Source organism: Netta rufina (assembly GCF_964035555.1).
Source record: "Netta rufina genome assembly, chromosome: 8".
In the NCBI taxonomy this organism is placed as follows: domain Eukaryota; kingdom Metazoa; phylum Chordata; class Aves; order Anseriformes; family Anatidae; genus Netta; species Netta rufina.
Window position 1 is genome coordinate 849,541 of NC_140131.1, and position 27,822 is coordinate 877,362.

A 27,822-nucleotide genomic window follows, 5' to 3' on the forward strand; every position below is an offset into this window, starting at 1 on the left:
CCTCCCCACTCCATGTTTATGGCTTAATTATGAAATTATAATCAGCAAAAAATCAAATTACCACTGCAGACAGAGAGGTGGGGCGTGCAGCCCAGCGTTTGGTTGAAGAACTTCAGGGTATTGGGGATTTTGGAGAAGAGGCTCTGCAATGCTTCCCTTTCACCAAAAAAAAGTCACTCCTCATTGGAAAGAAAGCACACGGACATTCAGCTAAGCTGATACCAGCACAAAAGCTGTACTTGCAGCACCTGGGAGGGATGAAGTAGGTAATTCTGCAGATTCTGGTGGCAAAATCTCTCTTTCCAAAGTCCCAGATGTAGCACTTCTATACTTACAATCCAATCCTTCTCGCAGCTTTTGTATGTTCTGTCAGGTTTGCCTACATTCGGTATATGAAGGGAATTATTGCATTGTGATCTGAGAAGGGATTGGCTGCCATATGTCTTAATGAACGTTACTATGAAATCGTGGTTCATAGCTTACCACCTTTACCGGGGACACTTCCCAAAGAAACCGAGCTGCTCGTCTGGCCACACAGGTTGTGGGCTGGGGCCGTGCGGAGCTGCTGGCAGCGAGGGGCTGGTTCCAGCGGGGAAGAGCTCAGCACATATCTTAAGGATCAGGATGAGTCCGTGTGTGCTGAGGCCCCGGGTTATTTATCTGGTGATTCTAAGTTGTGATGAAAATCGGGCATCCTATCCCATCTTCAAAAAGCAACAGCAGCCACAGGAGCAGCTCGGCCCTGCAGTAATTCCCACCCCAGCAGTAATCTTTATTACGCTGCATCATTTATGTGCACTTGAATGTAACTGAGAATATAATTCCAGTCCTTGGAAATGAGAAATGAGGCTCGGTGAAGTGCGGGCTCGCCATCAGTCCCACGCAAAGTAATGGCTCCCATAATTCTGGTCCGCAGGCAGAGCTATGGGCTCAGACATGCTGTCACCTCCATCAGGTCCCTTCCGCGGCCGAGAGGCACCTGAGAGGCTCCCGTCTGCCTCCTCCTGCCTGCAGGCACCAGCTTGGGTCTGCACGGTTCCCAGGAGGAAAGTTCCCAATGTTTCTCGTAGGCAAAGAGGTTCCCAGGGGAGTGCTCAGGAGGGAGCTGCAGGTGGACACGCAATAGGGCCAGCAGGAGCCTCTGGGTAGTCAGGTCATTCCTAAATCATTTAGCAATTCCTAAATAATTCAGGAATAATAATTTAGCATTTAGGTCATTCCTAACTCATTTAGAAATTCCTAAATAATTTAGCAATAATAATTTAAAATTTGGGTCACTCCTCCTCACACGTAAGGGATGTTTTTGGCCATGCAGGGGACACGTGCAGCAAGCCGCCCACCTCCAGCACTGCCATTCGCAGCCCCCAGCCCCTGCTGCTGGGCGGGCTGCAGCGGGCAGGGGAATGGGACAAGGGCCTGGAGGAGAGCAGTGGCACCAGGACAGAGGGAACACAGCTGAGGTAACACGGCAGGCTGACTGCTGTACGCAGCGTTGTGCAGAGTGGCTCGCTGGGCCATTATGCCTCGTTCCACTGTTCACATGTCAGGATGATTCAGATGGTCCTCGGAAGAGAGAAACAAATATTATCGAGGAAGCCTTACAAAAATTAAGCTTGTGGTGCTTAAATCATCTGCAGAGAAAGATGAAAAGGGAGGTGATTTATCATGTTTTATGGGTCCTTACTCATAGAAAAGATACTTGATAGTAAGGGGGATGTTCAGTCTTGCAGACAAAAACATAATAAGATCTGATTTCTGAAAGCTGAATTTAGCGAAATGCAATTTTGAAGTAAGATGCTATTTCCCAGCAGCGAAGGGGGTATTTAATCGCTGGCAGTGCTTACGGCAGCGTGAGCATCACCTGGAGCTGCAGGACAGGCTGAGGCAGCTCCCTCCAACACAGCACTTAGCCAAGCTTCTGGGACACATCTGGAGTCTGAGGGTCTGAGCCCAGGCTGCCCCGAGCAGCCCCTCTGGGCAGGCATCCCTCAGTCACCCGAATTTCACTCACGTCGGAGCTGTGCTCCGTGACTGTGGCTTGCTTGTGAAATCATCGGGGAAAGATTTTCTGAATGTTTGCCTTTAGAACGTACGATTTTATCAAAATCCAAACTTTTGACAAAATAGGATGGATTTGTTTTTTGAGCAACGTGGGCAAAACCTGCCTCAAAGGGCGAGCGGCAGCGGCACCACGGCGCTTCGGGGCGCAGGGTTCAGGGGGCACGGCCTGCGGTAGGACAGGCTTCTGCAGGGTGAATTTGAGCGATGGGCTCATTGCAGGGATCCGCAAAGAGACCTGATTAAGGAGTTGTTCCTTTCCTGGAAATAAATCTGTTGCACATTTCAGCTCCTGCAAGCTCTCTGCAAGGACTGGGTGCTTTTTCAGGTCCTGAAGGGAAGGAGGAAGGGTGGATTACTGCCTCTGAGCTGGGCTGGCAAACTCACAGCTCTCCTGTGTCAGTGGCTGTGTGTAAACCTGTTTGAACTTCAAAGGATGGCAACAGTGAACTTCCCTCTCGTAGGAGATGGGGAGGGCTGAGCATGCCCCAGCCCTCTGATTTCCCTGCAGACGTGTTTCTCTGCTAATTAACAATACACCACACAGACTTTTAATTTTCTTTGCTCACAAATGCATAGCCACGAGCAAGCGCTGAGGATTTGCGGCTTGTTTGAAGCCTCCCGACCCCGGCTCGTTTTGATGAAACAACTTCCAGTCAATGACCGGTGACAGGGCTGGGGAACGTCTGCAGGTGGAGGTCCCAGAGCACGCAGAGCCACTCGGGGCAGGAGCCTTGTTAATCCCAGAAGAGACGAGGTGCCTGGCCCCGCAGAGGCAGCCCGCGGCCCCCATGCTGGGCACAGAGGTTTGCACCCGTGCAGGGTGCGGGCTGCAGCCACCAGCCCTGGGGCTGGGTGCGGGGCTGTGTGTGGGCACGGCCATGGGGAAAACTTCCTGACAGTGCCTGCCAGGGGCTGCGCTCAGCATCTAAAGACAAAACCCACCACCACAACAAGCAGCTCACTGTAAACAGCAGCTCGGAGTCATTCAGGCAGCCTGCAAGTGTCTGAGGGAGGGACGTGAACAGTGGCTGATTGTGCAGCGCAGCCACGGCCTTGGCTCAGCTGCTGCAGGTGCTGGTGTGCCGCCCCAGCGCCAACCCTACAGCTGCCCATTCCCACCCCAGCTGGGGCCCTTCGCACGCCATGAAACGTGGAGTTGGGTCACTGAAAGGCAACTTGCTTTCCTTGACACCGCAGGTTGTTATTTCTGAAAAGGCTCTGTACTTCCCAGGGCACACAGAGGGGATGCTGACAGCACATCCCAGGGGATGGACTGGTTGCTGCAATGGTCACACAGGTGTGTGTTGGTGGGATTTGGGCTCTGACAAACGGGAGCAACCCAGTGAGACATGACTGGGGCATTAGGGAGAGTAAAGCTCCAGCTTGGAGTGTCCATTTAGGAAACAGGAAGATCGACATATATTTCATTTCTCATTTCATTGGTACTCATTTATCTTGCAGAATGCTTTGATTTTAACTCAGTCCTTACGGAAGGTTCTGAAACACCCACGTGTCAGAGCTGCGACTTCCACACGTTAGTTATTAATTACTTACAGAACGGTGCCTTTCCGAAACATCAATAGGGCATGACTTGTTCCTGTATCGATTTGCTTTCTATAGCAAGCATACAATGAAATAGGTAAAGGAATAATAATCCAAAATGAATAGTAATTTTGAAATCCCAAATCCCTGCCTTTATTGCTGGAGTCCCGAGATCCCTTCTTCCCTGTTTAAGGTTACAAGTCCTGGTGCGCTCCTGTAAGGGCAGGCCACTTACAGCTTCCCGTTGTTTTCCATCCACGTGGAGCTCTGCTGGTGTATGACCAGGTGTGTGGATACTACAGAAAGTGGAGTTTAGAAAATAATTCTGCTGATGATTTTCTTCCTTAGCTGTGTTGATATCGCAGGCCAAAAAGAAGTACAAAGCAACAGAAACAAATGTATTTTGGTCTTCTCCATGAACAGATATGACACTCAAAGTACATATGGAGTAGAGGCAATAAGCATCATTGTTTTCAAAAGTAGAAGAAAAATTTCATTTTGTTTTATTTTCAAGCTGTCACAGGCCAGCTCAGCCTTCTCCCACAAAAAGAGCATCCTTCAGTAGCCATTCACTGGGAACCCAATAGCAATGCCTGCCCTGCACAAACCAGAGGAAATCGCTGCTTTCTTATTTGCAGCATTTCTAATCCATGGGCTGTGCCTCTGCAGACATGATGGAAATAGCTGTGGTCACACTGTAACACGATTTACACAGCTTCGTTTTGCATAGGTGCATGCTTTGTGTATTCCTGGAGGTAATGGCGATACGCGTATCCCGGCTCGGCTCTGCTACCTGGGGCCTGGGGGGGTTGCTCTGGTTTGGCTGCTTTCCCTCACAGCTTCCTCTTGGTTTCCTTTCAGTTTCTCCGAAGATATTTCGTATTTCAAGTGACATCATCGTGAACGAAGGCAGCAATGTTACCCTCGTGTGCCTGGCCACAGGGAAACCAGAGCCTTCCATTTCGTGGAGACACATCTCACCATCTGGTAAGCGCACGTAGCTGTCACTTCGGGCTTTCTGCAAAGTCTCACCACTAACAGCTTTTGCATTTTCAGTTTCGGAAGTGGGACAGCATTACTTTTGCATGCCTTAAAGAACGTGTGCCTAACTAGACTTGTAGAAAAGGAAGGCTTCAGAGCAGGTTTAAGCTGAGATCACTGAAAACCGTAATGCTACTGTAAACTGGGAAGGTAGAAATAAAGGCACCCTAAACAAGAATATGTTTTTAATTTGGGCCTGGGTGGCTCCCCGAGGACACAGGTTAGAGGCAGTGTCAGTAATAGCCCAAGACCTCTGAGCCGAAGCTCGTTTTAACAGGCTGCAGACGTTTATCAGATAAACCCAGCCAAGGAAATAATGAAGAACACAAAGGACTCTCCACAAGTAGGAGTGAGGGCTGAAGGCACCAACACATCATGCACCAGACTCGATGGAATTTCACTCCCGTTCGACCTTTCAGTCACTCCATGACACGGTGCTGCTTCTTAGGATGGTTTTATCAAACACACTTACACGGGCATAAGAAAAACTGCAAACAAAATGCCATCTAAACCTACCGCTTCTATTTAATCCGATGTTCCCTTTTGTACTCGTAATCCCTCATCACACATTTGAACGAAACATTTAGCCCCACACGACAGCACCCCCGCAGTGATGGGGGCAGCCCCGGCAGCTCCCCTCTGCCCGCGGCCACCTCCCGCGCTGCCGCACGCAGCCCCGGGTGCGAGGCTCTTTGACAGGGCCCTGCAATTCTCATTCCTTCTGAAGCGAAGGGCTTTCTGTTTGTTCACACAACTTCTCTGAAGCCCGTGTAATTGCAGGGAAGAGCGGTTTCATGGGCTATTGCAGCTTTCCGCAGGGTGTCATAAGCCCGGTAACAGTTTCCCCTACGAAGCGAGAGTTGGAAAAAAAAACAACTTTTGACCTTTAAGACAATGACAATGAATTCTGCTGGAAGTGTCCATCGAGGGAGTAGGGAAAAAATCAGTTGCAGCAAAAAATGGATTTTAACTAAATGTCAAATAAAATTTTATTGGAAATTGTGGTGATACTTCAGAGTAATAGCTTAAAGCATTAGGTTTCCTACAGAAAGCAGCCATTACAATTTTTTTTTTTGAGAGGAAAAAAACAGAAGAGGAGAATTAGTCCACTCAGACTGGAGAAGGGGCCTGAGAAAGCGCTAGATCCTCCTCATCTCGAGTCCAGACAAAATTGGTGCACATCATCACAAGGGCTTTCAGTGAACCGCTGATTTTGTGTCTTGACCGAAGGACTGAGAATGGCAAGAGTAAAAATGCGATCCGTGTGGCAAGGGACTCGTTGCACGTACCACGGTGACAACAGAAATGAAATGTGAAGAAAAGGCACCCACACCTCCCCTGGGGCAGGCTGAGTCTGCTCTGGGGATCCCCAAGGCTGCACACAACCTCTGCTGGTGCTTGGTGCCTCACATTGGAAAAAAAAAAAAATATATATATATATATATATATACATGTGTGTATATATATATATATATGTTTAAATGGCAACTCCCGTGTTTCAACGTGAGCCCTTTGCCTCATGTCCTGTCACTGCCACCCCTGAGAAGTTTGGGTCCATCGCCTTCTGCCCCCATCGGGTACAAGACCCCAGAGCCCTCTCCTCTGCAAACTGGACACGGGTGGTTTCATCCTGGGGGTGTCACGGGGACTTGTTGGCATCCAGGGTCCTTTACCAGCAATATGATGCTCGTGTTTGAGGTTTCTTCTTCCCCCCGCTCAGATGCCTTCAGGGTCCATCTACATGCCTGATGCCCGTACACCTCCCCCCTCATTGCTCTGCAGCTCCGTGGTGCCCCTGGCTTCCTGCACGCCGTGCCTCTGCATGCACCCGATGCTGTTCCTTGAGCTCCCCCTTACCCCGTGCCCACCCTCTCTAGCCCCGATCCCCACCTCATTACCCACCCAGGGCACGCTGCTCATGGCCGTGGGGTCTCGGGTGCTTTGTGCCCAGAGCCCCTGCAGCACGCAGCGGGAGCAAGCAGAGGGTGAGCAGGACGCGTCCTGCCTCCGTGTCTGACCAAACAGAGAATGTTTTTCCCATCTCAGTAACACCAGGCCAGCTCTGGTTCTGGGTCTGGAGTAGGGACAGTTATAAATGGCACTAAACTCCAGTAAAAGGCAGGAGAGTTGAAAATCTCAGATTTCTGTAAGGGTTTATGTTTTGTCTGCAGCAAGTTACCTTTATCTACACATAAGCTTCATCTGCACTTTATAATTTCTATCAGTTTTCTCCCGTAATTCCCAGTGGCACTAATGAGGATTACGTACAAGCATCACATCTAGAATACAACAGTAAATTATATTAAAGAATTATATTTATAATATTCTGGAATTGTTTGTCAAAGCTGCTACTGGAAGATAAGAAACTGAAAACTCTGAATACAAATGATTCAATGTAGACTAATGCCAAAATATTATCGTGATTTGCATCGATGCAGCCTTTACTTGGATAAGGTCGGATTCAATTTTTTTTGAACAAGAGATAAAATGAACCTTTCAGAGGAATAAAACTAAAACGTATTTAGAGGTGATTTTTAACTTAGTACATAAATTATTGGCCTGTAATCTTTATGGTGCATGTTTAACTTGCAGTCATTATGTAAATACATTCATTATATAAATATTCATTATAGAAAGCCATTATGTAAATCCACAAAATCTACACATTCAGCATAACACCGTAAGGAACACAGAGCTGTAGCTTGTAATCTGAAAATCTTCTATTGTTGAAATGTCATCGGAATAAATTGCAGGTATTACTTATTTTGTTCTGACATTTAGGAGCAAAGTGCAGCATCAATACTTTAAGAATGAAACCAGAATTTTAAAGAATTAAGGTCTGCCTGAGCCGTAATTCCAGCTCGTAGCACTTGTAGGCACGGTGTTACATTTTCATTTTTGAGAAGCAACCTCTGCAAACGCTGCCACGAACAGCAAAACCAAAAGCTGCTCAAAAGACTTCAGATCAATGTTACTACTTGTCAAAATCCAGGTGCCTTGCACGTTGAAGCCCCTTCCCGCTTGGGTTTTGCCCGCGCTTTCCAGAGGAAGCTCTGCCGGGAGCCGGGGTCTTGGCTGGGCAGCCACGCTCCGACACGGGACGCAGTGAGCCCTTGGTGCCTTTCTGTTTGAAGCCAGCTCCCTGAGAGGCACCGAGCTGCTTCCCACTGCCCGGCGGGGTGTCTGCCGTGGCCCTGCTGCTCCCCTGGGAAGGGCACAGAGCTGGCAGGGCCCGACACGCGCGGCTGCGTCCTGCCACACCAGCCGAGCCCCTGCGTCCGTGCTCCTGGTGTGACTGACGGACACCTGCGGGTAGGCAGCAGTGACCAGGGCAGGTCTCGATCAAATGCATATGGAGAGAGGGGCATACATAATTGCAAGAGCAGCCCCACCTTTGTGTTTAAGGTGCTTGACTCCACCGTCGTATTTACCATGAGTGTTTTCAGATGAAGCGTCACACATTTCAAACATTTCAAACAAGCATTTTAACCCCAGCTTGTTCGTGCTCGAGCTGCATCGTTCCCAGAGCGCTCACGAGCGAGGTTAGGATGTGACACTCCTGCTGCAGTCCCTGGCAGTTTAATGGGGCTGGACCTGCCCGAAGCAAAGCCCCCAAGTACCCACCCTGAGGCTGTGGGTCCTCAGTGCAGTGCTAACCTCCACATCTCCCCCATCGTGTGCACCACCTGCTCACGCAGACTGAGCAGCAGCCTCTCAACAACAGGCAGGTGTGGTGGTGTGCGTTTTGCTAGCAGGACTCACAGCTGCAGGCAGAAAAAGTGACTGAGATATAAGAATGTCCTTTTTTCTGCAACTGTGCTGTGGTGTTTACTGACCCCACTGTTGTGGCTTATTCATACCGAACGAACCCGTGTCCCCTCTGCCTTCCATGACTCCCTGCTCTGGATCCTCAGCACGGTCCCTGGTGACTCCGAGCTTCATCTTTTCCAGCACTTCCCTATCCTTTTGCCCTTTTCTCACAGCTTTATCACCATTGTTTCCAGTCTAGTTTCCTGTTATTTTCCTAAAACACGAGGATGAGCAGCACATACATATACACATGCATTTGGGAGTGCAGTTTTTCAGAAATTATTAGTTTAGCCGAATGCAGACAGTTTTTCCCATGCTGAGTGAAAGGCCACTCCCTACCACCAGGGCACTCTTGTTTTGCTCATGCGAAATAACAGATTTTTCACAAACACTGAGGAGAGCTACGATTTTCCAGAAATTGCCCTGACTTCAGGTTTGAACATACTCGCATCGTGCTCCCTCTGCTTCACGCTCACATTTCAGTTGCCGTTGGGGGGTGTGTGCGTGAGCGCGATATGACTGAACTGAGCCTAACAGCGGTCCTATTGTTTCTGGACAGCCCTAAAGCTGCGAAGATGTATTGCATTAATGTATCATCATAGCTCTGTCGTTCTGACGATGTATTAGTGTAATACATCTTTGGCACGCTCAAATGATAGGGCTGTCTGGGAAGAAGGGTCTAAGAGCTGATTCAATTCAATTACAGGACAAAAGGCGATGCCAGCCCCTGAACATGCAGAGTGTGATTCCTGCGAGATGTAGTCTGCTACAGAAGGCTGGGATTTTATCCGGGGGGGGAAGTGTGAAGAAATCAAAAAGGCTTTTTTTAAACTTCTAGCTAAATCCTAAGAAACAAACAAAAGCTTGATATGAGCTCAGCTAATGTCAAATATTTTGTTCCATTTGCACTTCTGCTGGAGAACCACAATTTTTCAGATGTTATCCACACATCCACACGTGACAGAAATAAGAAGCATTTCCTTGACGTGCAAGTACTCTGAACCTGGATTTTCAGGCTGAAAATACTTAACTGACATGAATTATTATCAGATTTCCAGGGCTTTGTGGGTGTACAAAGTGTGAACTTGTCTTTTTAAATGCTGCTTCTATTGATTCAAAATGGTTTTAAAGCTGAAAGTTTCAGCAGAAAAAAATGTTTCTGGCTTATATCTTTTGCCCTTCTAAATACTGAAAAGCTACCTGGCAGCACTGCTGCTGAGGGTTATCCCACACCCACCATTTCCCTCTAACATACTTGCTTTGTGCATGATGGGGGGTAAGAAGCTGCTACCACCCCCCCTCTGCTCGCTGCCAGCACTGCCTGGCAGAGCCCATCCCAGCACTAACCAGGCTGGGTGCAGGAGCTCACTGCAGAATCACATCTCCCAATTTCACAGCCCCACACCCAGCCTGCAGGGGCTTGGGCAGCCTGGGAGCTGTCCCACCTGCAAGAGCTCCCTGGTGGGGCCTGGTGAGGGTGCCAGGTCTCATTCACTGCATCTGCATCGTCCCAAAGAGCTTAAAACAGGTGATTATTTGTGTTCTTGCTTCTTGGTTTGGATTTGCAGTGTGCTGAGAGCCACTGTTCAGTGGTCTCCCTCCTCCAGTGACCCCACCTCTTTTCTCCAGCACAAGTAAAAGCTTTTCTAACAGTGGAGCCATCTCTGCTCAGTGGGATGTCCCGCAGGAGAGGTGCTCTGAGCCTGGATCCAGCGATGTGCTCGAGCACTGTGGGGTGTCACGGGCACCTGTGCCACTGGAGACGTGGGCTGCTGGGTGGCCCTGCCGCCCGCCACCTCCCCTACCTGTGGGCAGATTTATGGCCGCGTCATACCAAAAGCACAGCTCGTTCCCTCCAGCTGTCCGGGAAGCAGAATGTAAAATAATTCAGCGCTCTAATCTGATAAGCAGCGACAGTGATGTGCCTCCCTTATGCCATCATCACTCATCTCGCCGGCAACAGCTTCATTACGGGCCCAGCGCTGAGCTCCTCGTTCAGGTGAAGCATTACCCGGCTGAGCCGAAACATCTGCTCCTTGCAGCTGAGCTGGGAGGGCTGGAGACAAGCCAGGAAGCCTCCAGAGCTCCACCAGGGCGAGGATGATCGGTGCCAGTGTCAGATGAGGCCGGATGGGCAGGGGTGCCAACACGGCTCCGTGTGTTCCCGGCCACCCGCCCATGGCTCCATGCTGGCTGTGAGGGGACAGGGATGGGTGCTCGGCCCTCTGGAGCCACAAATGGAGCTCACAAATTGCACCTCTGCTTTGGAAACGTGGCACCAGCTGGTGCCAGAAGTAATGCCTTTGTTTCCAGTGCATGGTGCTGACAAAGACAAATGCTAATCTGGGGCTCAGGTGCCTCGGGGTTGTACAAAGCCTTCGTGTGCTGATCCCAGACTGGGTTTGTGGAGGAGACCCCTTCTTCTTCTACCTCGACTTGAGCTCTCCATTCTGTGCTGGCCGAGGCAGCCCCTTGGCCCTCAGACCTCGGTCACAGCCCCACGTTTCAGGGCTTTGGGCAAGCCCCTTGCCCTGCACTGCTCCTGGAGCGGGGGTGCCTGCCCCAAACGTGGCTGCGTCCCGCCTGGTGCCCTTGGGCCTGACGGCCTGTGCTGGAGCCCCGCTGGGCGGCAGGGCTCGGTGCTGCCTGCCAGCAGAGGCTTGCCCAAGGTGTGCAGCTCATGGGCTTGCTGAAAGCCCAAAATGGAGCTGCTTCACTGCTGTCACCTGCCTGAGTCACTTTTTCCCCTGAGGTGCTGCGGGCCAGGCCGGCAACTCCTGGGGGACACGGCGAGGCTGGGGCCTGCCTCAGTCCCCATGGCAAGGGGGTGCGGGGGACACCTGGACGTGGTGGGCAGGCGGCGATTGCGTGGGTAGATCAGTCTGTGTTACACCCGCTTGGGGAATTAAAGTTTTGTGATTAATACTGGATATGAATGTAATGGCCCGAATGTGATTCTGAAGTGTTCGGCTGGGGAAGGCACCACGTGCTGGTAAATCAGCGGTCCCGTAACATTAAACAGGCTGGCAGCTTCCCAGGAACTCAGGAGGAGATGGTGTGGAGTTCCACGCAGAGTAAATGAGGGGATTAATTAATAGTTTAAAGGCAGCAATGCAAATATTAGCACTTAATATAAACTGCTTGTTGCGATTCTTTCCTTTGCCTTTGGATAAAGGGAAAATAATGATCCTCCAAAATCACACCTCGCCCGTACAAAATATGATGGCTTCTGATTTCAGGCTATGGGCCTTTTGGCCTTCTTTTTTCCTTAATGATACTCGTAATACCATTGCTGGGGGATACGCGGCGTATTAGGATCCAATTAAGTGACATTCAGCATCACGATCCGTCGCACCGGGGTCAAGTGACATTACACTGGCTGCGATTAGTGGGAGAATTCTTAGAAAAACGTCGTTATTATCAGGCCTGTTCCTGAACTTTGAGCATCCCTTCAGGAACAATTAAAGGTATTCCTAGAAATCCTCGTGTCTTTTAAAAACTTTAAACAGCCTGAAAAAAAACCCTCTTGTTAGAATGCAGTTGTCAGGAGAAGAATATTCACGCTAAGATGGTCAAATAATTGGGTCTTTGTGAAGGAACTGAGGGCTGAGAGTAAGATTACAGTCTTAGTGATATAAGGAGGTGAAAACCGTACAAAAGCATAGCATAGAAATAATTATGGATTTTTGACAATTTTATAACAACAGGAAAGAATTTCTTGCTTTTCAATAAAAGTAGATTAGCTCATTAATAACTCATAAAATGCTATGAAAATTTAAGTTTTAATGCATGCTTAGTTTACTGCCCCTGATATTAGTTCATTTTTATTTGAGAGTAATGCACTCCTGAGTGAGCGGTTTATGAATCATTGAAGATATTTCAGTGAAACAAAGTCTTTAGTGTTCAAAACCAAACAACTGCAGATTCCCCCTCTCTCTCTCCTTCCTTTGATGGAGCATCCTTCACGGCTGTTTTGATACTGGTCTTTGAACAGAGCGTGCCAGTGCTGGGGCTTGCACAAATATTTTGAGAAAAGTAAGAGCTGATCTCCAAAATCCAAAAAGATTCTCCTTTTTCCTATTTAACTTCTCAAATACATTTTATTATTATTATTCCTTTATGTATATTATTGTCGTTTCTACCTTTCCCCATGTTGATGGCTTGAGCACCTCGTGCTGTCCCTGCCCGGGGCTGCAGGCAGATGTTGCAGGCTGGGCACACTCTGGGGAGGTGACAGCGAGCGAGCTGCAGGTACCAGGCTCGCAGTACTTCCTTTTAATTTCCTAGAATCATCTCTTCTGGCCATGTTTATGAATAAATCATATTTTAAACATATTGAGAATTATTTTAAAATGCACACATTTTATAAAAACTGGTAATACCTTTTGAGGGATATGAAGAAATATGAAAAAAAAAATAGTCATTAATGATTCATTTAACTCTAGTAATGCCTCCAGTTTCAACAAACTACAGGCAGAAAATTAATGGGAGGGATCAGCAAATGTGCTTGAGTCGGATAGATCTAGCCAAGTAGCTAATAGGATATCACCTGCAGTGCATCATTTTGAGATAACAACGTGCAGAAGGGCTGCCGTGCAGGCATCGAGCATCAGAAAGGCTTTGCGAAGGCTGTGCTGCCGTCCTTTGCTGCAGGGCACACGCGGGGGTGACACTGTCCTGTCCCCCACTCCTGGCTGGCTGGGGCACCGTGCCTGCCGCCGGCTGCGGGCAGGAGGAGAGGACTGGCCCCTGCCAGGGACTGGGCAACAAGGAAACCGCTCATGGGCTTCACTGGGAATAATTAGCCCTTCCCAAGAGCCAAATCCCCACGTGAAGTGCTATGCATTATAAATAAGCTCAAGTGAGATTTAATTGTGTAGCTTTCATATTATAAAGAATATTTTCCCGTTCTTCTCTACACGGGTTTAATTTTGTTTTTGTAGAGAAAGATTTTCTAGGCTGCGTTAAGAAGATGCTCATGCTTAGCTATTTTCTGCAGTAAGAGGATCTCTTCCCAGCTCCTCCTGCCAAAGGGGGCTTTGCATGTCCCGACGCATGACGGCCCTCATTACGGCAGTGAGGCTGTCAAACCCTGAAGTAATGATGCCAGGGGAAAGCCTGGCATCTGTGGCAGGTTGCACTTGCACCTCTGCAGAAGTACCAATATTTGAAGAGCTCAAAAGAGATCAAAGAGTGCAATCTGATAGCCATGAATCTAAATATCCAGAAGACATGCCATGCAGATACCTAAAAACACTACCGTCTCAAGTGGCTGGTTTTCTCTTCCCAAATAACATCTGGTTGACCATGTTGTCTCTACGAGTGCTGAAACAGAGCTGTCTCTCCATCATACTGGTATTCAGCTGCTAAGGCAGAAAAGTCAGCACATATTCTGGAGCATGAGCTGACCGTGTGTTCCCTGGCATGAAGTCTGCAACTGAAAGATTCAATATTGCTCCAAAATGCCATAACGTAACGTGTCCCAGGTACCTAGTGCAGCATGGCAGCTGTCCCGTGCAGAGACAGAAACCAATGAATGTAGCTTCAGAGAAGGAGGAAAACTAAATGTGCCTGCTTCCCTTGTAGGACCAGCCTGTACTCCAGTGAGTCAGAGAAGCTCCAAAGAAACAGTGGTGAATGAAATATCCATTGCCCTTCTGTCTCTGTTAGATGAAAAAAAAAAAAAAAAAAAAAAAAAAACAAGAACAAAGGGAAAATGTGTTTTCCTTTAATGTGTTACTTGCTGACTTACCCTTCATGGTAAAGGGACACTGTCACACAGCTTGATCAGAAAAATGCGAATTATTGTGACACACGGCGTCCCTTGGTAGCTGTCTGAGATTTGCATTGCCCGTGCGATGAGCACGCACACAGCCGGCTCTCCGAATGCTTCCCTCTGTACCGATATATGCACATACAGATGTAACCTTGTTTGTCTCCACCTCTGAAACTTTCAACTTTGTCAACCTGTGTTCACATCTCTTTGCTTTTATCAGCACGCCTTTCTTGCAGAACTGCTCTACCCGCTTTTCTTGTTTTGTGCCTTCAGCTGGGAGATCTCCTCCAGCTCTCAATTTATCTGGCAGTTTCAGATATTTTTTTCTTTACATTTTATCTGATTTTTCTTTTCAAATGTGGAGCATGCCTTCTCTAAAGCTAAACGGCCTTACACCGTCAATGTTTAAATGGTGCCTAATGCAAGCTGCTCGGATTACCTGCAGTTCCTGGGAGAGGAGCACATCCTATACAATTACAGCATTTGATGTAATTTTAAACCCTGAATGCATAGCAAGTAATAGTAACAGCTTCAGACTGTGAATCCAATTGCTTAGCTTGTTCTCAGCATCCAGTGACAACTCTGGGAAAGAATCAAGGTGCCTCTGTGCCTCCTGGATCCTCTGTCTCCTCCCAGCCCCTGAGATCAAGAAGGACCTTATGGACTACGGGCTGCTTAAAGCCTCAGTGATAACGGGATGGCATCCTGACAGCATCACTGCTGGAGACCGCCTGCTCGCTGATACTGTGCCCATACGAGGCAGTGTACCTGCGGATGAGCCCATGCCGGGACCTTCACGCCGCACAGGAGACACCAGCCACGAGAGCTGGACGGGTTTCACAGCTCCTAAGCTGGGGCTGTGCTGTAGTTCTTTAATATCCCAGCAAATAAGGGAACGACAACAAAACAGACTTGGCCCAGATGAAGTCCTCAGTGTTTTTCCGAGCTACCCTGGACTTACACCAGATTTTTCCTCTTACTGACTTATGTTTAACACCGGGGGAGGAAAATGCTGCCGTTGTAAAGCTCATCCATCCACGCCTCGAAAACCTGTCCATATGGCTAGGTGTATGTGTGCTACACCTGATGCCAGATACCATATGCGTGGTAAGAAAACACAGTCTTAATTGTGTACTCTCCTGGGGAATTACAAATGTGATGATTAACAGGCACCTCACCACCGGGCAGCAGCAGGAAGCAGGCATTCGAGCTCAGTTGCACAGTGCTTCCCTTCCTGGCTGGAGAACCCAGCCCTATAACCCGAGATATCCACGCAGATTCCTACAAATCCATAAGCATTTCAGCATGCTGAATTAAGAGATGTTCTGCAGACCCATCAGGGGCTCCTCGGACCCGAGGCACTCTGGTGGTTGGTTGTTCAGCAAGCAGTGGTTCCCGTCACCCAGCCGAGGCCTCCTGAAACTATTCACTCTATTCACTATTCGCTCCTGATCTATTCACTCTTTCTCTTGCCAGTCTTTTTGGGAGGCATTGCAGAAGCGGATCTGAACAGTGAGAAAACCAAATTGTTGCCTGATGCTCTTCGTACCCCACTATCCCCATACACAATTTATTCTCTCAGATGCCCATGGATATCTTCTTTGAGCTGGACATGTGCGCAATGTAACATAATGTTACATACACTTATGCATCTATTGTTCACATAACACAATTTAATTTCTTCCACATAGCCACGGGAAATCTCTGAAACTAAAAACAAGTTAAGGAAGATGGAATATTTTGTGAAAGAATAGGAAAGATGAAACACAGTGTCTGTATATTCCCCAAGAAAAATATTTATCTCTAATATTTACTAAAAGCTTCCTCATGTGATCAGGATGCAAAATTTCAGGGGGTATGAGGGTTTAAAAATGATTTAGTTTTGAATTTCCAAGCGCGTGTGTGTGAATTGCATAAAACGGGGCTTGCAGCTTTATAAAAATACATACATAGTTGTGCAGCATAAATCAGACCAACAGCTCTGCGTAAGATCCTGTAAATGCAGGGCCGTGGAAGGTGCAGATGGATGTTTGATGGGCGCAGCGTGTCTGCGTAGCGCTCCAGCAGGCAGGACCGCGGGATGCCCAGCCCAGCCCCACAGCACAGCCCTTTGGGGTGCAGCCCCTCCGCCCGCAGCAGCACCCAAGGCTGCCACCAGCACCGCCAGCAGGATTTGCTGTCCCAGCAGATGTGGCTCCTGTTGGTGTTTTTTGGCCAGAGCAGTGCCTGCTCACCCGAGCCGAGGCCCAGCACAGAAACCTGTCAGCTCTGCCTGCGGTGGCCGGGGGCGCTGAGCGCTGCCACATGCAGGTGGCAAAGCACACCCAAAACACAGCTGCAGGCAAGGAACTGTTAGAAAAGCAACAACGGGAGAGGAGGAACTAGGTGCTATGTTTGCATTAAAGCAAAGGTTCAAAGCGGAGGTTTTAGCTGTACTAAACTCAAACGGGAACGGCTATTTTTATGAAGTTCCAGGCACTTGGAGAATTCTGTTTTATTTTATTTTCAAACTGATGCTGGGGACTGGGACAGAATGTGATGTAAATAGACTGCAGGATTCAGTACATGATATTTTGGTGCACACCGTATAGCCGGAGATGTACTTACACCGGAGAGCATTACGACCTCATAACTTAATAGTCGTTTTTAATATGAAACACAGGCGAGTCCTGCAGTCTACAGGATTTTATTGGTACCAGAAAAAAAGCAGAAGCAAACATATAATGTGCACTTTGTGTGGTAGAGACGGAAAACATATTTCTCTGTTCAAAGCAATAGGAAGTTCTGGAGATCGAGTGAGCCTGGCCAAGTGGAGCAGGACAGTGCCCACTGTGTGAAGAGAAACAGCTGGGACCCCTGGGGGCTGGGGAGGGTGCAGAGTTCATTCCTATGGACTGCAGGGAATGGCATAAAAATCATCCCCACACGATTTTTCACATACTGTGTGTCATTTCATTGCATTTCATTTTATGAGTGTTCGGTTCGATGCACAACCGTTTTCCAGTCTCAGTGCTATCTCTCTGCTTTGCAAAATCACTGCTTTCCCGGGCTCTGTCCCATGAACAAGGCATGTGGCATGCCAGGTGAGTGCCATCGTGGTAGGCAACGCGCTGCCATAGCTGCTGTGCTGAACCTCACTCACCTCAAAACACCGATCTGCAACAGAGAAGGAAATGAAATTATCTGCTGTGATGGACACGGGCATGATATTTCTACTTGCTTCTCACTACCCAGCTCCAGTTTTAGTCACTGCTCTGTAAATTGTAAAGTTATTAGCAGTCAATAAGTATAGTTAACATTTTTTTTCTTTTATTATGTGGTAAACGCCCTCTGAGGAATCTGGGGTAATTAATTTGTTCTCTGCTGGCAGCACACTGCTCTGCAGACATGGGCAGACTTTGAAGCAGGTAGCAGTTTTCATCTGACGGGTGTCAGAGGGCTCACAGCACGGCAGGCACCGCAGGAAGGCACAGCCAGGAGATGCTGGGAGTTAGAAAACTGCAAAAATTTCAGGGTGGGTTATGATTCTGTGCCAAGTGGACAGAAATTACCTTCCAAATTACAATTTTCTTCTTGCTCTGCAAAAAAGTTACCATTTTCAGATGTGGTGCCCTGAGGAGTTGTATGTACCAGTTTCTCAGCTGTGTCTTTGTTTTGCATCAGACAGATCCGATCTGTAACTCTGATGTCTGCCAATTTTCACAGGAGCTCACGACGACTGTCCTTACTTCTGTGCAGAAGTCAGGCAGTGTGGGTTGTGTTCCTTGGGTCTGTGCACGCAGGGACAGGAGAGCTATTATTTTATTTTTTTATTCTTCATTAAAATCTGAAACATTTGTTAGGGCAGAGCACACCCGGCCTGGCCTCCCCGGGAGGGATGTGCCCCCTCGGGGGGTGGCTGCTGCTCGGGGTGGGCCGGCTGCGCCCCAGCCTTGCTCTTCTCAGGCAGGACTGTGCGGGTGTAAGAGCGGAGCCAGATGGACGTTGTCGCTTTGTGCTCAGCCTCCTGTAATTTCGTTCTCTGCTTATTTCATTTCAGCAAAACCATTTGAGAGCGGACAGTACCTGGACATCTATGGAATTACGAGAGACCAGGCTGGGGAATACGAATGCAGTGCAGAGAACGACGTCTCAGTCCCAGACGTGAAAAAAGTAAAAGTCACAGTAAACTGTAAGTCGTGTTGTTTTTTAATCGCTAAATCCAATGGAGAAGAGGGACGCGGCTGAGAAGAAAAGTCTAATGCACTGTACTGCTGCTCGTGCTGGAGCTGTAGGTCGGAGGGGGTTTTGGTGCTGCAGGAGCAAAAAGCCTGCGGTGTTTGAGTTGGTCTGGCCCCAGGCAGGTAATGCAGGATTGGGGCTCGGATCCTGCTGTTGTCTGCCTGCGGTGCTGGCATGTGGTGATGGGCTGAGCTGCCTGTGCTCACTGCAAGCTGGGCTCTGCTGCCGGGCTCGGAATTTTTGGGTAATCCTTGGAGTAATTAGCTGCGGACTCTGAGTACTTTCCGAGGACTGCTGTGATTGTTGGACTCAATGTTTCTGGTTTAATTCGTCTCTGTTGTGCAACAACATAGGGAGATGAGAAACTTGGTGAGTTTTTTTGTTGGATGATTGGGTGGTGATGGACACCATGGACACGTGCGGTGCTCTCACCAGGGCTGGGGGACGTTCAGGCGCTGCCTGCCCCTGCATGGGGGGAGCCTGCCAAGTGCCCCCGGGTGCCCCCAGCCCCCGGTGCGCAGCGGGCGGTGCTGCAGCAGGCAGGCACAGCCGGGGACGTGGTACTGCAGCCCACCAGCTCTGACCTTGTCGGGTTTCTACAGAAACGGGCTGCTTTCCGGTTGGGATTGAATTTGGTTTAACATTCAGTACAACATGAAACATTCAGAACAGTGTTCTTTTTCCCTCCAAATTGTAAAAAATGGAAAGAATATATGAATAATTACACTAATTCATTCCACTTACGAATTTTCTTAGGCTAAGTGCAATTACCTTGTAATTTGTAGCAGTTCCTACTTTGAAAATTGCTGCGGCATCATTACTGACTCTATAAACGTTTGAGGCGCTGGCTTTGTGTCCCCTCAGCGGGTGCCGTCCCCGTCCATGTGCTGTGGGAGCAAAGCCCCAGTCCCCAGGCTGCCGGTGTGGTTATGGGCTCCCAGTGGGCTCTCCTCGCTTCCCAACAGCTATCAAATAGTTCGAGTGTGCCACAAGTCTCACAGTTTCTGTGCTGCTGAGTCATGTGCAAGCAGCAGTGCAAGCAGCCTCGTGCTGAATCCATCATGGTTGTCTCTAAAAACTGTGGGCTACTTGGGAAGAAAAAAATGGGGGGGGGGTGGCCCATGGAGCAAGTGACCGCTGTTTTTTGTTGAGTGTGTTGTTACTGGGACACTGTTGGTAAGGGAAGTTGAGCAGACACTTGCATAGATGTGGCCTGGGTGTTGTGGTGTGACACCTTTCACGCAACCTGTGCTCCAAAATATTTCGTGTTGTTAAATGACTTGTGATAGAGACCCGGGAGGAACAGGGAGCTCAGTTTAGTTTTATCAAAACAAAAACTGCTTCTAAGCAACTTCATGCGATGGGAGTTTTAATAAGGGTGGCTGGGTCAGGAGCTTTCTAAGGGATGGCGAAAAGGGAGAAGTTGATAATGCTCCTTCACGCTTGTTTTGTTTGAGAAAACAGAGAGGAGGTGATAAAATCATCAAATCCACAATTCTCCCTCACCTCCCGAGCCAAGGCTGAGGCTTCTGTGAGTCCTAATTCAGAGGAAAGCATCAACTTGGTTGGCCAAAGCCAAAACTCAAGCTTAAATGCAACGCAGGGCTGGTGTGCTGGTTGGCGCGTGCCCTGAGCTGTCCTGTCAAAGCCCTCCCTCGACACCAAGCTGGGAGCACTGGGAGAAATGGTGCTGTGAGCTGGAGGACGGGCAGGCTGGGAGGGCTGACCACAGGCAGGGCTGCTCAGCTCCGGCTGCAGCAACTCCTGTCCGTCAGGAAGCACCTTTGGCCGTGGTGGGATGCACCTGGCTCTGAATTCCTGTGCCAGGTTCAGGCGAACTGCTAAGTCTGCACTGGGGACATGCAGAGCATTTTTTTTCTATTTCTTACAACTAAAGAAGAAAATGGCCCAAAAAAAAAAAAAAAAGCAATGCAAAACTAGGATGTGGCTGCAGCATGAAGCCGTTTGTCTATGTGAAAGATTTGTCATAGTCAGCTAATTGCTTACACGCTTCTGTTTGATTTGTACATTGTCCCCAAGCCAGTTGAGCGCAATGCAAAAGCTCTCCCAACATCTGCTCCCCGCTGCTAACGCTCATTAATTCTGACCAGGCAGAAAAGTGGCTCGCTGCGATCAGGAGAGGCCTGGACAGGAGCTCACCAAAGCTGGGAGGGCTCGCCCCGTGCCCACCGTCCCCACGAGCCCACCCCCAGACCTGGACAGCCCAGTACTGAGGGTGTCCGGCTGCTCCCAGCCCTCTCGCCCATGCTCTGCACCCCTGGAGGAGCTCCATGCACGTGGCCAGTCAGCCAGGGCTGAATGTCTCCTCCAGGCGGGCTGTGGTTTGTCTAACCAGCTCTGGTGCTATTTAAAAGAAATTTGTATTAAAATTATTTTCAAGTGTAAAACTGGGAAGGACTTAATGACAGAAATACGCAAGAAAAGAGGAAGATTTGGGGTGCTTTTGTCACACTGGGTTGGGCAGAATTTTCTTGGTTGAACATTCTTCGGCTCTGTTTCTTTTGCTAAGGAGATTCTTGTTCAATAAAGAGCAAGGCTTTCTGCCCCCAGCTCCCCCCAGAGTCCCATCCCTTTACTTCCTTCGGTTTTGCAGCCTCCCTCAACTCCTACAGCGTGGGCTCAGTGCTAGCTCGGCAGCACCTCTCCCTCCTCACCCCGCGTGCGTTATTCTGTGATCACACTTCTGGTACAGGGATTTGTGCCCACCATCCGGGTGGCTCCAGCGGGTGTTTAATTCCTTTACCTGTGACCCAGCTCCTCGGTGAGTGTCACTTAGCAGCGACCAGAACAGCCGACTCACTGGCAGCGGGCCTGCTCTGGCCTTACAGGGCCCTGACTGTACTCCACAAAACACCTATCGCCTTGCCCACATACAGTGCTTACTGCAGGGAAGGGCCTTGCTGTAGGAAATAGGACTCCTACACTTGATAGGGGTGTGCTGGGAGCTGGAGCAACCCCTGCTGCATCTCGGCCCTCCTCTGCTGCAGCTCGTGGCGCAGCGCCCCGACGGACCGTGCCCGGCGCAGGGGGTGATGGCAGCACCACACCGCATGAGCATGATCGCTTAACTGCTGCTTCTGACAATTTTAATGCTGTTTGCTTGTTATTAAAAGGAATGTTCTTTATGGCAGACCTGATAAGTGGAGAATAAATCAAGGCTTTATTGTGTCCAGCTAATAGAATGTATCAATGAACCCCGAGCGGCTACAGTGAATATAAGCATAATTGTGAATATGGATACTCATTTCGTATAGCGGTTGTTCAGTCATCCAAGCAAATACAAGAAAATGACCAGGTTTAAATTACTTTCTGAATTTCAAGTTCCTTAGCTGGGCAGCCCCCAGCCAGACATAAAGCACCGGTCTGCTCCCTGCCCTACAGCGCATCCATTGTAACTCCGATGACTTTGGTTTAGGTTGTTGTTTTTTTCTTTATACTGTTTCACATTGCATAATCTACATTTTCTACTTAATTTATGTACATCTCCCATCACTTCTCTTTTTAAAATGGTGGCCTGAGAATTGTGGTGTGTTTGTCTGAACTCAGAGAGAGGGAAAAAAACGAGATCCTAGCATAAGATTGTGTGAGGATGCTGGTTTCTGAAGGAACACTATACCAAACGAAGTTAAAATAGATAAAATATAATCCAATTTCACTTCAGAAGCAAATCTTATTAGCATTTTCTATTATATTTTATAAAGCAAATACTGATTTATGGATGATAATCTTGAAGCCCCCTTTGAACAAACCAGTGTGTGGATTAGGAAGATTTTAATGTCATCTGAAAGCTGCTCTGTAACTATACACATGTTGCTGTAGCTCCACTGCCCCTCTGGTTTGTTACTGACAGACTTTAAAAGATTAAAGGCAGTTGCTAAATGCAAAAATCTCCGGAAGTGCTGAGGCCACGCTGAGATGATGAAGAATGAGACGTGTGCATCATGAAGCTGGCATTTATTTTAATTTACGTAAAATTGTCAATTACCTAAATAAATAGCAAACGTGGGCTTATTTTAAGGTGGAGCTGCACTGTAGTGATCCTTCTTCTCAGATGCCCTTATCATACACACTCGGGGCCTGTTTTTCTGTAATTGTGTCTCAGACAGCTCTGTTAAAGCTGGGTCTTGCGGACCTTACTGAATTACAAACCAGTGGCTTCGAAGAGGAAAAAAAGCCATTCAGCAAAAATTAGGAGGCAGTGCTGTAACTCCAGCCTCTGAGAACCCCATCACACTGCAAACCGATGGCCGAGCTCACCGCTGCTGAGCGGGGAGGTGAAAGCCAGCTGCAGCGGCACAGCTGCACCCCAAGCAGGAGTCCAGGGGGATGGGGTGCAGTGGATGGGGTGGTACGGAGGGAACTCAAAATACTCCACATCCTGACCAAAGCTTGCTTGGAAAGCTTTGATTAAATTTTTCTTTTATATCGGTGGTCAAACAAGCCCAATCCTGTGTTTGGAATGGTGCTGCCTTTCACAGAACCGCAGCATGGGTTGGGTTGGAAGGGACCTTAAAGACCATGGGGTTCCAATACCCAGCCACGGGCAGGGGCACCTCGCACCGGGCTGGAGGGGCTTTGGGCAGCCTGGGTGGGGGCACTCTCTGGGTAAGGAGCTCGTCGGGGTGCTCCTGGAGCAGCACGCCAACAGCAACAGGTGGCTGTGCACACATCTGCCTCGCTCCCTGCCTGCTTCTTCCCTGCTGCGATGGCTTGATAAGATATTTTATGTCATGGGCTGTTTTTCTGTTGTGGTGGTGGTGGTTTTTGTTGGTTTTTTTTTGTGATTTTTTTTTCTAATAGAAGGAATGTGTGAGTTTCTTGTATGAATTTTAAGTAATGTGTTTGTTTTTGCTTGGACAGGTTAGGGTTTTTGCAGAACAGCTTATCTCATTAGCATTTCATGGAAGTCTGCCTTACTGTTGCTATGGCACTTGCATAATATTATGCATAATACTCTGATTTTACTTTGAAATCAGACATACTGTACAAGCCACTCTAACCTAATTATATCTGTAACCTTAGGCCTACTGGGAAAAACATTATAGGGCTTCGGTGTTTGCTGGGGTTCCTGATAGCTGGACACAGGGCCGTGACTTTATGCTCCCAGAAAGCGCATGGCTGTGCATCGCTGATGACCTAAGAAAAACATTTCCTGAGCAAGGTTTTTTATTTTAGGTTCAACAAAGAAAATTTCCTTCAATCAAGCTGAATAAAAAGATGACCCAAACATTTTGCAAAGGTCTCGTTTCTGTCCTGCTTTGGTACCAAGCATGAAAACAGCCAGGGCAATTGGCAGTTTTAATTTCCATTTTCTTTTGATATGGGAGGGGACGGAGGGATTCTGTTTAAGCATAAATAAGCAACTTTGATTCTTTCCCTTTTTAATAGCCACAGATGTGCAGCCTGACTAACGCCAGAAGGCAGGGGTATGGTCAGCAGCAGCTCTAGGAGAGCAAGTGAGCGGGGTCCTCGTGTCAGAGAAACCAGGAGGTTGGCAGAAGTTTGTTCTGAGCCGTAGGTGCAACTTCATTGTTTTTCTTAAAGTAGCACGGACGGTGTACCAAACAACTGCAAGCATCTGCGTGCAGCTTTGCTTATGCAAGGCTTTTTTGTTTGCTTTCATGATGCCAGGATGGCAAACGCAGCCTGAGGAAGCAAATTCTCTGGTGCCTGCCCTGGGTGCAGCTTACAGACTAGTTGTGGGTTGACACTGAGGTGTTTGGGGACCTCTAGGTGTCTGTCTGGGGGTTCTCAAAGCTGTGTGGGGATACTTTTGCATACAATTATGGGCACAGTTGGGGCTGAGCGAGCTCACAGCCCACCAGCCAGAGGTACAGCCCCTGTGCCTGTTGTGCCGCACGTGGAGCACAGCGGCTGCAGGCAAGGGTACGCCTGATGACATCTGACAGCCTGAAGGACCTCAAACTGGGCCAGAATTTTTTCTGTTGGTGAGGACAACTCCATGCAATGACAAAGATTTTTTCTTTTCAACCAGTTAACACCAGTTCCCGTAAAGAACATAACCGTGTGGAAAAGTTATTGCTTTTCTTTCCCGTGCCTTTTATATACAGTAAACTCGGTCACATCAACTCTTCAAACACTATTGCACCCAGATGAGATGAACTTGTATGTTCATATTTGACCGTGGTGCAGAAGGACCTTATCTTGAGGTGGCAGTGGCTGATGTTATCCGTTTGGCTGAAATTCACACGTTTAAAATTGCATCATGTGAGCCAGCCTTTCTTTAATCACAAGGGTCTGAAGTATTGCTCGGCGTTGTAGCAACACAGAGCAATTTGCAGGCACTGGGTAGCCACAATTCCCACTGACCATTTCAGGAGTTACGTGTGCACAGTGCCTTAGAAGATTGAACTTTGCAATACTGTTTTGAAGTATCTAAATTACACTTTTAAAAGTTAAAAGCACTCCGGAGTGCGGTTTCATTGACTTCCTGTGAAACATGCTTCTCTGAATTCTCCAGTTAACTTTCAAAATGGGATTTTGGCTTCTAAGTCACACTGGGGACTCCTGAAAATCTGACTGCTGGTTAATATTTGATTCTGTTAATAGATTGGCGGAGCTCAGTGTGTGTGAGCTTTCCAGAAGTCAACTCCTTACTCTGTTCAAGTCTTCTTGGTGTCAGATCTGCAGGTGAGGGCAGTGCTGGTGCGCACCATGGGCTTGCATCGTAGGGCTGAGTCTGTGGTCATTGGAGAGGACTATGGCCAGGAACGAGCTGTGTCCGTAGTGTCACTTCAGGCTGCCCCGTTTTTCACAGATTTTCTGTTTTCTTTGGGATGAAGGCTGAGTATTGGTCCCCTTTCATCTTGCCCATCTAGCACAGACCCGGGGAACACACAGAGTCCTCCCCTTGCTGCACTCTTCTGTTTGGAAAAGCTGTCCCAGCAGAGCAAACACACAGAGCTGGGTGGATGATCTGGGTGGTAAGAACAGCGCTGCTCCACGGCGTGCTGCTGGGGACCAAGGAGCAGCTTCTGGAAGGACATGTTGGCAGGGAGTCAGCGCGACGTGGGTGTGGGGTTTGTGCATCAGGACCATCCCCTGACCTGTTTGTCCTGCCGTTGTTAAATATTAACCTAATTCTCAAAATCAGGTTCTCTGCGTTGTACCGATGTTCTGGTTCAGTAGGTGTAACATTTATGTCTGAGCTACTATTTTAATTAAAAAGATGTAGGAAGACCTTTACTTGGAAGGATGGAGAAGATGTCTTTCCTGCATCACAGAATACACAGCTGAGAGCAGAGAAATAATGGTGTAATTAGTTTCTGTATCTGCGGGTCAACTACATGAGGACACAGAGCCACCCACCCTAGCTAAAGGAGGTGAGGTGCTAACGCAGTTGGTAGGAAAACTTGGATTGTGATTTGAGTCAATAATAGCAGAGCTTGTCTTTGGGTCCAGCCATCCAGAAGAGGAGCTAATAGCAGAATATTTCAAGTTAAACTTGTGCTTGTAAGAATAGTTATTCTGACCTAAGATAAAGATCTTTGAGGAATTTTCTGCTATTCTTTAAATGGAGATTTAAAATTTGATCATGCACAATGTAACCAGGGTTGCAGTTTTATACTGTGGTTTTGTTGGGTTTTTGGTCAGCATTAGGGCTAAATTCTGGTTTATTTAATTTGCAAACTATTCTTATCACTGACTGAGATAACTTGTATGAGTTATATGATGTACCATCTCATAGTAACACTTAATGAAAAACAACTTATACCGGTTCAGATCAATAAAAACTAGTCATGTGTTTAAATCCATCTCAACTGGAGTGGGGAGGAGAATATAGTTGATATGAAGAAAATAGTTTTCTCCTCACTGGTGGGGAAAGAAGCCTCTTATGAAAGTAATGTTTGTCATTTTATGTCCTTCAGGTATTTTTATTAGCATTTCAGAAGTCAGATTAAAACAATATAGTTCAGGTTTCTGACTCAAGTGCAATTTGGCTCCGAAATTAACATTGATTTCTTTCTGTGGTGTAGTAGTTTACTATTAGGTTCTGCAAACTGCTGCGTGGTTGCTGCTTATTTCTGAAAAGTGTTGCTTATATTGAAGCGTGACAGAATTGATTATAATGTTCCTTCACGTAGATGGCATTCTGCTGCCACAGCTCATAATCAAGGGCTCTGGCAACATGAAATGAGGTCTTGTATTTGAAGTTAGAGTATTAGTACTTAAGATATCCCTCCAGTAGATAAGGAGTCTCTATTTCATATTGAAGAAAATTCTGCCTAGCCCCTCCGAGTGATTCTTGGCTTATTTTGGGGGTGAGCAGGGGGCTGCACCCCGTGTTTGGCAGCGGTTAAGTTAATGAAGTTTTTAACAACTATTGTGTACTTTTCTACTTGTGCTATAATTTCAAAACCAAAACAAGGTTACGGTGAGGTTGCAGACATCTCTGTGTATCCGCTGCTGGCGAGGCTCCCTTTCTTGCACCTCCCGGAGGCAGCAGACCGATGGGCAGGAGCAGCAGCGCAGCTCTCCCCGCGGGGCTGGCTTCGCAGGGTGCCCTCCTGGCCCCCCGGAGGCTCCACGTGTGGCTTGCTGTTATGTTCAGAGGTGATCAAATTCCAGATCTGCAGGTGGGATGTGAACTCCCTCAAACCTGGAGGGATGCAAAGTGAAAAAAATGTATGTAGTGACTGAAGAAAAGCACTTCTGGGCAGTAAATCCTGTCTGGAGAGAGTGCTTTCTCCCAGCTCTGGGCCACTGCTAGCTCCTCAGCCTCCAGGTGATCCCACTTTAAACACTAGCTGAAATACAGTTCACAAAAATTAAAGTATTAATAGAAGATGACTCATCTGTAAAGAGCTTATGCATTTCAAGAAGCAATTTAAAGTATACAGCAGGCTCTGTAATACCCCAGACTAGAGCCAAAATTAATGGAGAGCTCTTCAGCTTCCAGGAGTGTTCACTTGCCCAGATTGCTCTTCAGCAAAAACAATTACTTAAAATATTTCTTGTAATAGTCTGCACATTGTAAAGCAATATTTCTCCTGGTAGCTGTAGTATTCCTTGTTGCTGTCGGCCTGTCCTCCCTGCCCCTTGCAAGGGAAGAGCCTTCACAGGGCGAGAGTCTAAAGGGCTTCTGAGTGCAGCTGGTGACGCCAACTGGAGCCAGGAAAGGCAAGCCTGAGGAGCGTGCCACTCTTTCAAAACTCTCAGTCCCCTGATTATTATTTTTATCTATTTCTTCCAACAGCAGCCACGGCTGCTTTGAAATGGTTCTGCAACAGAGATCTGTTTAGCATAACTCGTGGCTGCCTGGTATGGCCACGATGCCACACAGCGACAGTCCCGCTTGGCTCCTACCCCGACTACGCTCGGCATTTCAG

General features: G+C 48.0%; 1 protein-coding gene across 1 annotated transcript in view; it reads left to right on the forward strand.

Annotated features, from left to right (window-relative positions):
- NEGR1 (neuronal growth regulator 1) overlaps positions 1–27,822 on the forward strand; it is a gene marked incomplete at both ends in the record, with an annotated part of 237,853 nt that overhangs the window by 142,408 nt on the left and 67,623 nt on the right. The window contains 2 exons of the mRNA XM_084290681.1: positions 4,465–4,590; positions 18,270–18,401. Of these exons, the coding sequence (XP_084146807.1) occupies positions 4,465–4,590; positions 18,270–18,401 (258 nt within the window). The remainder of the gene's footprint in view (positions 1–4,464; positions 4,591–18,269; positions 18,402–27,822) is intronic.